The sequence below is a fragment of the Coffea eugenioides genome, chromosome 11 (assembly GCF_003713205.1).
Source record: "Coffea eugenioides isolate CCC68of chromosome 11, Ceug_1.0, whole genome shotgun sequence".
Taxonomy (NCBI): Eukaryota; Viridiplantae; Streptophyta; class Magnoliopsida; order Gentianales; family Rubiaceae; genus Coffea; species Coffea eugenioides.
Genome location: NC_040045.1, coordinates 14,711,334 through 14,724,586, shown reverse-complemented (window position 1 = coordinate 14,724,586; position 13,253 = coordinate 14,711,334). Strand labels below are relative to the sequence as shown.

Sequence of the window (13,253 nt, the reverse complement as noted above, 5' to 3'; positions counted from 1 at the left end):
TTTACACAGGGTGATTTATGAGGTACAATCAGTTTACAAAAATATACATCACGTTAGGTGTTAGTTACTTGACTATGTATACATGTAAAAGGGACCAAATTTGTCCTGATAATCACAAAATATTAGCTAACTTGTGGGAGCTAGATAATTATATGCTCAATTTTGAAGTTGTTACATTGCAGGGTGCTCTAAGGAGAGGAAAGCCTGGTAGAGGCATAGCTAACACGGGATTGGCAGGGGCTGTGCTTTGGGTAACTAAGTTCAATCTGATCATCTGATCATGTACCAAAGTATATACGTTGCACATATTATTAACTTGTTTATCATGTCTTCTGTGATCTAGGATCAGGTACAAGGAAATGTGCCAGTGGTTGTTTCAAGTCAGGGGAGTAATCCAAGTTTTCGCCAACAAGATGTAGCTGTCAATGTGCAAGTTAATTTGCAGGCTAGCACAAGCACTTCTACTAAGAGGGTAAGCATTATAATGTCATACATTGCTGCTGCAAAATTCAGAACTAGTGCACTACTTGAGTAATTTAAAGTTTTGCAGCAAAAAAGTTTAAATTTGTTCTTTTCTGATGCAGAGAGGAAGGTCTTCAATGAAAACCAATGCTGCTGTAAATAAGCAAGGTATAATTCCCTTTGTACCAAATGCTCAAACTACTCTAAATGGTGGATCTCAAGCCGAAACTTCTGTTAGCATTAATACTGCTGCAATAGTGGCCTCTAACACTATAACCAGCAGTTTCTCTATGATGTTTTGAGAGTGCTAAAGGTTCCCCGCAATCCTTGCTTGTGGTATCTGAAGTAGTTTAGGTACTAGTCTTCTTAGCTCCCAGCAATACTGAAGCAATGTTAGCTTTTGTGGACAATTTTTTGATAAGTGGTGCAATATGCATCTGATTTATATTTCCTGCCACTTATGGTGCTGTTTGACTAATCTTAGAACTACTTGTGTATAGTTTTGTGCATTGCAATGCTCACTATCTAAACAACTAGTTGTAGATGGTGTTTTTGTTCAGAATTGGATTGCAATATAAGGCTTACGTATCATGTTACTGGACTGATCCAATGTAGTATCATGGACTATGTAATTAGTGGAGAAGGGGCAGGGACGGTTACTGCTGTTAAAGGTAGTATAATTACTCGCTGTTATTCTAGTGTTACAACGTGTACAAATGATGTTACACCGTGTGCAAAATGCACACAAGCTTCCGGAGTGCAACCGTTCCGGCCCCAGGTCCATAATTAGTTATGCATCTCTATATTGCCAAAATCTCTGATAATTAGTTATAACATTCTTTTTATTACACTTTTACACCCTCAGCTTCTAAATTAATATCATATGCCTATTTATTTCTATTTTTATCTTCTAAAATTCACTAATCATTTTGGGCTTTGGGTAAAAGTGAAACAAAAATAAAGTCTCTCTCCTACAATTCATTTTTTACTACCATTTTTAAATAAAGGGGTTGACAAGAAACCAAAGTTGTCATTCCAGGGGTGCTAAGTGTGATTTCAAAAAATATGGGGGGTGCTAGATGTGATTAGAAGAAACCTCAAGGGAGGTTTCTGATATTAATCCAAATTCATTTTCACATTATGTGTATGTACGTGATAGTATGTAAGGGCCAATAATTAATTGCAAATTTAAACAATAAGCTAACTTCTATAAATTTATGACCATGTAAGCATACACAAGTATTATGGGATACCTTACAACAAGTGTACCTTCTTGATGTTGTCAAGCCATCCTAGTCCTTGTTCAAGTAGTCTTTTTGGATGTTGAAGCTCATGACAAAACCATATGTATTGTAAAATTTATAAGCCTCATCTTCTGCATCAAACCCCATTCCTGTTTTAGGAATCCCATTCTCTGTCAACTTGTTGCTATCAACAACTGCATTTTCTGTCAATTACCACGTGTACATCAGTCATCACAATGTGAACCATTGCACTTACTCATTCCATCAACAAAAAGATTGCACATAAGTCATTAATTATGTACACGTTTGGCCCATTTCAACACATACACACTACGATGAAGTCAACATAATTACTAACCATCTGTATAGCAATTTTAATATCATATTATGTGCCATGTAGATAACATTACCGATGAACCAACACGCAATTGCAAATTCAAAGAAACAACTAAGTTATGTAAATTTCTCGCCATGCGGTTATAAATTTTGATAGACATGTACTTATCAACTACCCTGATAGTTTTTGCTACACAAGCCACCCCACTCAACCTCTTTTAGCCAAGATATATGTATACTATGCAACCAGATTTTAAAAGGTGAGAACTTTAATTCATCAATTGAGTCAAATTTACAAACACTTGGCATGCATAAGTTCCCTGTGCATACGTTCTTTAAGTTGGCTCTCAATGTATCTAATTTATGCTACCCATATGATTTCCTTGTTTAGGAGTTTTCGCCAGAATTTCAATTTCATTATTCATGCCACACTGTCTTAAACGAGTTGTACAAACAAAATCATGCAAGTAAATTCATCCCTCTTCTGTCGCAAAACAAGCCAAATAGTGCAATGAGTTTGCAATATTCTTACCTTTGGGGTTTAGTCCAATTCGATTGAGTCTATCTCTGCTTTAGATCTCACCAACTTCCGTCTTGTTGCAGCCTTGATGAAAAATTTTTGTCCCGCAACAGTTACTTCTGCAACACTATACACTTTCTCTAAAAACCTCTCATCTGAAACTTCCCAATTTGGGGTAGGGATATTATTTTGCTGATACTCTGGAATTGTGAATGAATGTTCACAAGATATGTTTTTGGAGGGAGACCAAAATTCTATTTCATTTGAAAATTTCAGATGAAGAGTCGTGCCTCATTAATTTGAGCGGGAATTTTTGGAACGGAACAGCTGAGGTATTTTAACGGAGCCCGTTAGCCCCTCAGATATTTTTTTATTTTTTTTCCTACTCACTTGCTAAAACAACGTCGTTTTCCTTTGCTGTTGCTCCCATTATACGTGGCCTATTGCAGTCCTCTCATTTTTTTTTGTGAGAGAACCGCTCAGGGACGGTCCTTCTGAGGACCGTCCCTGCCCCGTATCCGAACCTTCTCTAGCTGGAAGTTGCCCCATTCCACGAAAATCCCTGTATTTTGAGCTATAATTCCTAACTATGGATTAATTAATTACTTGTCCCTTGCACATTCGGAAGGAAGATTGAGTGTGGAGAGGAGGATTGGTGGTCGAAGAATCTTGAATATTATGTAACGTCGGCCAAAAACAGTCAGACCTCATAATATTATGTAACGTGATTCGTCCAAGTCGGATACATTTTTATGCTGTATAACATCATTAAGAAAACTGACTCCCACTTACCCTTACTAAATTGAAATGCTGAAGTTTGTAGTAGTATGCTACTTACGAAGATTAAAAAAAAAAGAAAGAAATTTTTAGCAAAAAGCTTTTTATTTTATATCAATAAAATATTTTCTTTTTTTTTTCAATTTTTTTTGTTGTAAGTGAGAGATTTCTCATTTATATCCCTCTGTACCACTCAACACATTCATCTCCCCTTGACCTCCAATGAAATATTCTCTTACTCTTTTATATGTTTTCTCTTTTCTGGTGGAAAAATCTGGGGTACCACAACTTGTTTCTTTTTTTTTTCATGCTTTTGGCTGGCATATCACTTGGATTTGTCTCACTATCCAATATTCGAAAGTCATGAATTTAAATTTACTACATTGGATGGGGTTTTATACTAATATTTTTTTTGTTTATTTTTCATTTAAAAATATTATCAAATTGAATAAATGGATTAAAAAATTTTACTTAAACCGTTGACTTTTAGGTGAAAAAAAGAGAGTAAAGTAAAATAGTTCAATGATATTGGCCAAATACAATTGTCAAGCAAAATCGTTATCACTCATAACCAGAACAAGTGTATTACATAATTCTTGAGCAACAGAAGAACCATAATATGTCTACAAATTCTAGTAATTTTATCTTGTCTCCCATTTACAATAGTCACATTTTGTTTCGTAAAAAACCAGTAAACTACAAGAAAAGCATTACGCTGAATTGTTCATTGAGTTTCGAAAATTGCCTGCTCAAGATACTTCAAGGCCTCTTGGTGATTTAGGAATCCCATAAACCAGAACTCAAAATTGTCCTCAGTAACGACTTGTATGTACTTCTGTGATGGCCGTTTTACGTCTTGACTTTGGTTGGCTCGTTTTATCTTCGAAAGTGGAATCAAGACCTGATCAATAGTGCAAAAAAGTACTTTTAGGCACTAATTAACATTTAACATTTGCGAAAAGACTTCCAAAAGGTCTATACGAAGTGGAGGGTGCACCTTGTAATACACTCTAAGAAGCTTTCCTGTTGGAGATGTAAATTTGATCGATCTCTCACTGCAGAAGGCAACCTTATGGGTAGATACAAAAAGTAAGCCTGCTATTGGACCAACTGTAGTTGATAAGTAGCATTGAGAAGCTTTTAACAATTTCTCATCATCTTTGGTACCAAAATTGTTATTGAACACCTTTTCCACTCCACCTACTTGAAGAATTCTAGCTCCCAAGCTCAACTTCCCCTTTACAGTTTTCGTTAACTTTGGTGCTAATCGAACTGCAAAATGGAAACAAAAGTATCAATTGTAGCCCAAATAAAGTTGTTGAAGGCGGGACACAAAAATGTGGTGGAACTTAATGATCTTGAATCCGAGGTATTTGTTAGGCAATTATTAGAATCTTTTTCGTAAGTTTTACTTGTTCTAAACACTTAGCTTAGTAAGAGAAATATTTGATTAACCTACCATGCTCTCGGATGCCTTCCATCCTGTCCCCAAGTTTGTTCACCTTGGCAATCACTGAATGTGCTTTTCCTGCAATTTGAAATGAAAATGATAGATAATGAAAACTTTCTTTTGTTAATCAGGTAAGTTTTCACTTCTAATCAATAGTAAGAATGAACATTACGACTTACTTTGTCTGAGTTTTGAAGATTCATTTGAAGGGTACTGCAGCAAAAAATTATTTACAGATCTTTGAGAAGAGCGTGACGCTGAAGCAATTGAAATTCCAGTCACTTGCTTTGGCACTTGGTCCATCATGGCTCTGGACCTGTCTAAGAATATTTTCATGAGAATTCTTGTCTTTTCTACTGCTTGTAGGTGGTTGGAAGGTTGTGGATCTACCTATGATGCATATGCCTATATAAAGGGATGAATATAGTTGTTGGACCTTAACTTTTTTGCCGGATGACTCATCCCTGAATCATCAAATATTAGGAAGTCAAGATTTAAGTATGAGAATTTTCTGATGAAAAGGTGACTCACTGAAATTGTTTAAGAAGACATAATCAAAACTTTTTGGGTCTGAGCTCACCATGGACAAAAGATCATGGAAAAGTAGACATGACCATGCAAAGTGATTGTGAATCCAAACAGATAAGATAAAGAAATTGTTAACTTCCTTGCCAAGTAGAAAAAGTTGGAAGGAAAAGGAAACTTGTAGACCATTAGGATTGGGGACCCTTTAAATGTTCATATTAAAATTTATTCTATTCCTATGTAAAATCAGTTTTCGTTCATAGACGAATTTTTTTGACATAAAACATTGGAAGTATCTAGATTGGTCAGTGATGAAATGAATTAAAATGAAACAGTTAGATATTAAGACTGCTGGAAAAGCATATCATAAGATACTGACTCTTTTCTCAAGTTATAACATCGTCAATTCCTGGAAATTGTTAAAAAAAATAACTAATTGAATCTGTTAGTGTATTTTCATAAAATTTCAAATTTCTTTGATCAAAGTTTACAAGGAGTTATAATGTAATTTAATTTAGAAGTTATGGGAATTACAAATTTTAATGTCGGGAGTTATAATATATATTTTTAATGGAGTTAGTATACAATTAAAAAAAGGAGTTATAAATCATTTGAATATGAGTTACGTGGAAGAAACAATGAGTTATTATTTGTATCTGTTACAAATCCTATAACTTAATTAGTTTGGCTACAAAATCATATTAACTACAATTTATAATAAAAGAAACCATTATATGTTGTACTTGGACATATAACATATTTTTCTAAAGGGATTGTATAGTCTATAAACCCTAAAATTCTTTGAAGAAATTTACAAACTTCTCTCAAGAAAAGAAAATACTTCATCTTATCACAATTCTTTCTACTATTATTCTTGTTCTATTGCTCTATTTTCTTTGGGCAAGATAAGATACCGGGGAAGCTTTTGCTTTTTTTGATTGTGTGGGTCAAAAGGAAGCAACAACTTTTGAGTTAGACTATTATATCCTAGAGGTGGTGCGCTATATGTTCTGCATTGAATCCAAAAATCGTAGGGTTGCGTATAAAGAGAGCATTTTACATGTTTGAATCCTACCGGACTATATAGTGGCTACAAAGTTCGAGGTGGTAAACTTGAAGATCAGAAGCTTGTCGTCTACTCTCCTCCAACATATTGTTATACAACTGCTCAGTATTTTTTTTTTTTTGGCCATAGATTAAGAAAAAAAATTCAATTAATCTTGTCGTAGGACGTCATGCATTACCAATCACTTTTTTGGCTAAATTACAAACAAATACAATCCTTTATCCATTTTGATTGTCTTACAATTCTCTTTTGAATTGTCTTGGAATGCTCTCTATTGTCTTGTTACGGCCAAGGTTTTATAATGATAAAACCTTCCTGCTTTGCGGTTCCAAAGAAGAAATAATCTTGTGGACTTAACAGGTGTTTGATTAGAAAACTTTAAAGACGATCACTTGACTTTTACTTTACCTTTGATTGCATATACATGTGTAATCTGAACTTTCTGAGCTGGAATATATGCTTTCTGATGCGATCCAATCCCAAATGCAAGCGAAATGGACAGGAAAATGCATATTTGCGTTTTCTTGGTAATGAACGGCCATTATAGAATTGAGTCAGATTTAGGCTTGGATGACATGGCACGTACTTTACTAGATTCAATGTTTTGAAACTCGCTCGAACTAGCCATCGATTTGGTCGAGGTTAGGGGTCCAGTGTCAATGGATTTGACCCTAATTTGTCAAACCCATCTAATAATAAGATGATGTCATAAATATATTTAATTTCAAAAATAAATATATTATGTAAAATTTCTAAAAACATGTTAATACTAAGAAAGGTAGATTCAATGTATGTTTGATGTTTCTAATATACTTTACAAGAAAATACAAATAAGATAGTTTAACTAAGTAGCAATTTATGCAATTTACAATTTAATGCATATTTCAACAAGTTTAGGATCTAATTGGAGGGCTTATCTAGAAAGTAATAAACAAATTTAGGGCATCAACTATAAATTCTAAACTGTTTCTAGGTGTATTAATAGTTTTCTAGTACTCTAGGGTAAAGGTTTTGTGAGGATTGGGATGGTTGGGTAAATGAATGATTCTGTGATTTGGGTAAATGAATGTTGACCATTGAGGTCTTCATCTTTAAGCCGCAAGAAATGGGTTTTCATTTTTTTTTCCTGTTGCTGTAAGATTCTTCTTTTTGAGGCTCTCAAGACTTTGTTTAGATTATGCTAATCAAAATGGGATGAAGTTCTTGTGGTAATTGGGTTGATAAATGTATAAATTTTTTTCCGTTTGAGTCTGCGGGTGATTTTTGTTAGAGAAGCTTGCAAAGTTGTAGAAAATTGTGAAGGAATGTTGCAGAAGAAAGCTTGCTTCGATGCTTTGCATGCATGACTTCTAGAAATTGCATTTTAACCCCTCAAGTTTTCCCTCATTTCACTATGGCCCACAAAATTGGAAAAATTAATCAATTTCATCCCTTCAAAATGTCATTTTTCTTTGATATACTTTAATATGATTTTTGGACAGATTATGTGTAAATTTTAGGATGATATTTGAAGGTTTAATAATTTTGATAGATTTATAGTTTTGATTTGGATTTTAGTAAAATTTTTGGGTAATTTTGTTGTTTAATTATAGCAAATGGGTTTTCATTTATTTTGTGAATTTTAGTATTTAATTCTGGTAGACTTCACCTTAAGCCCTTAATTTTATTTTATTTTAATTTAAACCCTAATATTTGTAATATTAGTGATTTGACCCCTAAAACTTCTTCAATTCTTTCAATTGGGTCCTTGATTGTTTTAATTCGTTGAATATGGGTTGTTTACTTTTAGTTGAATGCTTTGATTGATTCAATTTTGTGTTTATTTCCATTTCTTGTGATTATTTGTTAATTAATGTGATGCCTTGACCCTTTTCATTGTTTTGGAAGGTAAATAAGAAAAATTTCATTTCTTTAGGTCACCAATTCAAGGGAGGTACATTCTGTGACGACCCCACCTTCCCCTAAGGCGTACCAAAGGGTTCGGCGGACCGCCTGTCCAGCTCTCGCCAGGACTCACTCACTCGTATCACGTGCATACATCCGTGGACCATAAATAACATCGCAATTCAAGCTTATAATTTACATTGATGCACAATCAAGATACAAAAACCTCAATATACCCAAACTGGTTCAAAGTGTATACAATCCAGATACAAAACATTCTATTCGAGAAATAGCGCGAGTACAAGTCAAAAGTCAAAACAACTAGACTACGCTAGTCTTTACACGTCTCACGCCTCGCTCGTACCCCTATAAGGAAAACAAAACTAACGGAGTGAGCCAAAGCTCAGTGAAGTTCCAAATATCAAATTGGCCATCAAACAAAGTAATAACAGTGTAATAGTGAAATAGCGAGCAAACAAGTCCAATCAAAGAGCCTCTTGCAATTTCTGCCAAAATCGGGATACAAACCTAGGGTCTCTATCTTAGTTCCTAGAGCCTCTTGCAATTTCTGCCAGAATCGGGATACAAACCTAGGGTCTCTATCGGATACAATGCTTACTGGTACCCCGTGTAGTTTTACCATTTCATCCATATAAAGTTTGGCAAGTTTCTCCAAAGAATATTTCATATTTACTGGCAGGAAATGTGCGGTCTTAGTTAATCGATCCACTATTACCCAAATCACATCATGCCCCTTTTGTGTTTGTGGCAACCCTGATACAAAATCCATCGTTATGTGCTCCCATTTCCATTCAGGGATCTCTAAAGGCTGTAACAGACCTGACGGTTTTTTATGCTCAGCTTTCACTTGTTAGCACGTAAGATACCTTTCTACAAACTGGGCAATCTCCGCCTTCATATTCTCCTACCAATACAGACTTTTGAGATCTTGGTACATCTTATTATTCCCTGGGTGCACCGTATACCTAGAGCGGTGTGATTCATCCAAAATCTCCCTCTTTAACTCCTCTCCCCTAGGTACAACAACACGATTTCAGAACTTTAAGATTCCATCAGGACCTAGGTTAAAGTTAGGCAACTCCCCTTTCTTCACCTTTTCCATCCACTTTTGCACCATTGGGTCTTTCACTTGGCCCTCTTTGATCCGATCCAATAGTGTCGACTTCACCTCAATATTTTCAAAAATCACCTTCTTCGGTTCCAGACGAGGCTTCCACTCACCTACATCTTCCAACAAGCTCCACTCTTTCACCATGGAACTTGCTAGTTGAGCCTTTCGGCTTAAAGCATCTGCTACAACGTTGGCCTTTCCGGGATGATAGTTAATCGTGCAATTGGCCACCGACGTTGTCTTAGATTTAGCTCCTTCTGAGAAAATAGATACTTAAGGCTCTTGTGATCCGTATATACCTCGAAAGTCACACCGTATGGATAATGTCACCATTTTTTTCAAGACAAACACAACAGCTGCAAGCTCCAAGTCATGGGTTGGATAGTTCTGCTCATGAGGTTTTAACTTTCGAGACGCATAGGCAATCACATTCCTATTTTGCATCAACACGCACCCTAGCCCCTCTTTCGAAGCATCGGTATAAACCGTGTAGCTATCATTCCCATTGGGCAAAGCTAAAACTAGAGCCATAGTCAATTGCTTCTTAAGTTCTTGGAAACTACTCTCACACTTAACATCCCAGATGTACTTTCCTTGTTTCTTTGTCAAGTTAGTTAAGGGTCCTACAATTCTCGAGAAGTTCTTTATAAATCGGCGGTAGTACCCTGCTAAACCTAGAAAACTTCGCACCTCTGTGGGATTCTCTGGTCGCTTCCATTTGGCTACAGCTTCCACTTTCGCCGGGTCTACAGCAAGCCCATCTTTTGAAATTATATGACCTAGGAACGACACTTTTTCCAGCCAAAATTCACACTTGCTGAACTTAGCGAACAATTGGTGCTCTCTTAGGGTTTGCGGCACTATTCGCAAGTGTTGTTCATGCTCCTCCCTTGACTTCGAATATACTAAGATATCATCAATAAACACCACTACAAACCCATCCAAGTAAGGTTTAAACACTCGATGCATTAAATCCATGAACGCTGCTGGGGCATTGGTTAAGCCAAAAGGCATTACCGCAAACTCAAAATGCCCATATCGAGTGTTAAATGCCGTTTTTGGCACATCCTCCTTTCTGATTCTCAACTGATAGTACCCTTGTCGAAGATCCAATTTAGAAAACACCACAGCCCCTTGTAACTGATCAAACAACTCATCGATGTGGGGCAAAGGATATTTATTCTTAACAGTTACTACATTCAGTCCTCGATAATCAATGCATAACCTTAAACTCCCGTCCTTCTTTTTAACAAATAGCACTGGAGCTCCCCATGGTGACTCGCTCTCATGTATGAATCCCCATTCTAGCAAGTCTTGCAATTGCACTCTTAACTCCTTAAGCTCAGCAGGTGCCATTCGATAAGGGGTTTTCGAAATGGGAGTAGTTTCGGGTACTAGATCAACCTTAAATTCAATCTCCCTTTTAGGTGGCAATGACCCCAACTCCTCCAGAAATACGTCCGGATATTCTCGGATTACCGGCATGTCCTCCAACTTAATCTTCTCTCCCAGAGTGTTAATTAGAAAAACTAGATAATCGTGCGCCCCATAACTAAGCAATTTCCTAGCCCTTATTCCCGAAATGAGCGCAGATGAGGCTAACATACCCCTCACGTCTAACTTCAAAGTTGCCTCACCTGGTATGCAAAACTCTACCACTTATCCTACAATCTACACGAGCATGGTAACGAGCTAGCCAATCCATACCTAGAATGACATCGTACCCCTTAATGGCTAAACTAATGAGGTCGACTACTAATTTCCGTTCGCCAACCCAAATATCACAATTTCTGTACACTTCATTTGCAAGTAAAATTTGATTACCCGTAGGTGTTCTTACTTCTAAGTCATAAGGTAGACTTTCAACTTTATGTCAATTCCAAGCATAAATGTAGGGTTAACAAAAGAATAAGTGGCACCGGGGTCTATCAAAATTTTGGCTAACCGGTGAAAAATAGGAATCGTACCTTCCACTACCTCCGTTGGTTCAGGCACGGATTGTTGGTCCAGCGAATACACTCTGGCCGGTACCCTCGACCTGGTCCCTCCGACATTGGTCGGCTTTGGGTTTGACCTGGCAGTCGACTGAGTATCACTGATCAACGGGCAGTTGACTATTTGGTGCTCCGTACTTCCACACCTTAGGCACTTCTGAGCCTTTCTCCAACATTCATCCACTGTATGGTTCAATTTTTCACAATATCCGCACGTTACTCGGGGAGTGGAGGTTTGGCCTCCCTGCGGAATGCCTTTACCTTGTCCCCTACCACTTTGGCCTCCCCTCTGGGCACCTCCTCTCTAAGCACCTACCCTAGATGCACTCGAAAACCGTCCACCTCCAGCCCCACGACCGGATTTAGCGGGTGGCATGTTCCGATCACTCCGCACTGACCCTTGGGCTCCACTAGGTACCTCTTTCCGTTTTGATTGGAAATTTCTCATTTGCGCCCTAGTAGTCTCTATCATTTGGGCATTCTCCAGAACCTCCGTAAACGTATTAATCTGAGCTGCCGCCAAGGCCTCTTGTATCTCCATATTGAGTCCTTGCACAAATCTCCGTACTCTTCTTTGCTCCGTAGCTATCAGTTCAGGAGCAAATTTTGATAATTTCGTAAACTGAGTCTCATACTCAGCTACACTAGAAGTTTCCTGTTGGAGCTTAATAAACTCGTCCTCTCTCTTCTCCTGGACGATAGGAGGAAGGTATTTCTCATTGAACTCCCGTACAAAGTTTAACCAGGTCCACGCAGTTCCCTCTCTTTCCCATTTGGCCCTAATTACATTCCACCAAGCCCTGGCTGGACCTTCGAATTGGAAAACAGCGAATTGTACTTGCCTATCCTCTGTATAGTTTAAAGCGGCAAAGATGTTGATCATGGCCTCTAGCTAGTTCTCGGCTCCTTCTGGGTCTGGTCCTCCCAAGAATTTAGGTGGGGAGAACTTTTGGAATCTCTCTAAGGCCCTATTTTGCCCCATATCGGGGTCCCTAGGTTGATTTACAGGGGCTTGACCCTATTGTTCCACTAGACAGGCCAAAATATTAGTCATTTGTTGGATTACAGTTGCCACTTGATCTCCCCCTACAGCCTAGGGTTCAGGTTGTGGCTCAATCGTTGCCTCTCTCTCCTCTCTCGATTCTTGTACCGACTCCTGTGCTTGTCTACCCCCACGGCCCCGACTAGGACCGCGTCCTCGGTTAGTTCCCCTGGCTTGACTTCTTCTACCCTCCATGTTTTGGATTTAACCAACTATGGACATATAAACAAAGTAAGGTATGGCTCGTATCGCACGTTGCAAAAGGATAAATAGAGGTAATAAAACGCATAATAAACAAGTACTTTATATACATAGCAAACAAGTCACATATACATGCCAACCTAGGCAAGTCAAAGGCTATACTAGCCAAGGAACATAGAACAAAAGAAACCCTATTTACATCCACCGTGACACGTCAAAGTCAAAAACAAAAGAAAACGTGTCGTCCAACTATGTTCCTAACTACCCCACAAAAATCTCCTCAATCCCCGATCCTAACAAGTCGTCTGGCTAGACGCCGACCCAACAGACTCTGAGGATGCACTCGGCTCCTCCTCCGGGTCCTCCTAAGGATCCTTCTCCGGATCCTCCTCAGGAGCACCAGGAACGTCAGGGGCTACAGGCACTTGACCCTCCTCGGTCAAGTCCTGTATCACATCCTCCACCAGTGCCTCGCACTCGGTCAGGATATGGCCAGTCCGGTCCCGGATGTCCTCAACCACTCGCATGAGGCGTCCAGTAGTCGCCTGAGCCTGCTCGCGGAAGGCATCAGTCCGCTGCTGCTCCTCCAAAACCGAGGCCTCCAGCTCTCGGATCCTAGC

General features: G+C 38.1%; 1 protein-coding gene across 1 annotated transcript; it reads right to left on the bottom strand.

The window, feature by feature from the left end:
- Window positions 1–3,905: 3,905 nt before the first annotated feature.
- LOC113754283 (putative GEM-like protein 8) lies at window positions 3,906–5,130 on the bottom strand. The gene is made up of 4 exons (XM_027298663.1): window positions 4,969–5,130; window positions 4,799–4,867; window positions 4,337–4,611; window positions 3,906–4,240 (listed from the first exon to the last, which is right to left on the bottom strand). The coding sequence occupies exons 1-4, from the start codon at window positions 5,123–5,125 to the stop codon at window positions 4,064–4,066; spliced, it is 678 nt and encodes a 225-aa protein (XP_027154464.1). The 5' UTR covers window positions 5,126–5,130; the 3' UTR covers window positions 3,906–4,063.
- Between the last annotated feature and the right edge of the window lie 8,123 nt (window positions 5,131–13,253).

Excerpts from the sequence above, each read along its gene's own strand:
- LOC113754283 (XM_027298663.1), bottom strand. The coding sequence starts at position 5,125 with ATGAAAATATTCTTAGACAGGTCCAGAGCCATGATGGACCAAGTGCCA. Across the intron at positions 4,612-4,798 it reads GGAAGGCATCCGAGAGCATG|TTCGATTAGCACCAAAGTTA; the intron begins GTAGGTTAATCA and ends TCCATTTTGCAG. Across the intron at positions 4,241-4,336 it reads TTCTTAGAGTGTATTACAAG|GTCTTGATTCCACTTTCGAA; the intron begins GTGCACCCTCCA and ends ACTATTGATCAG.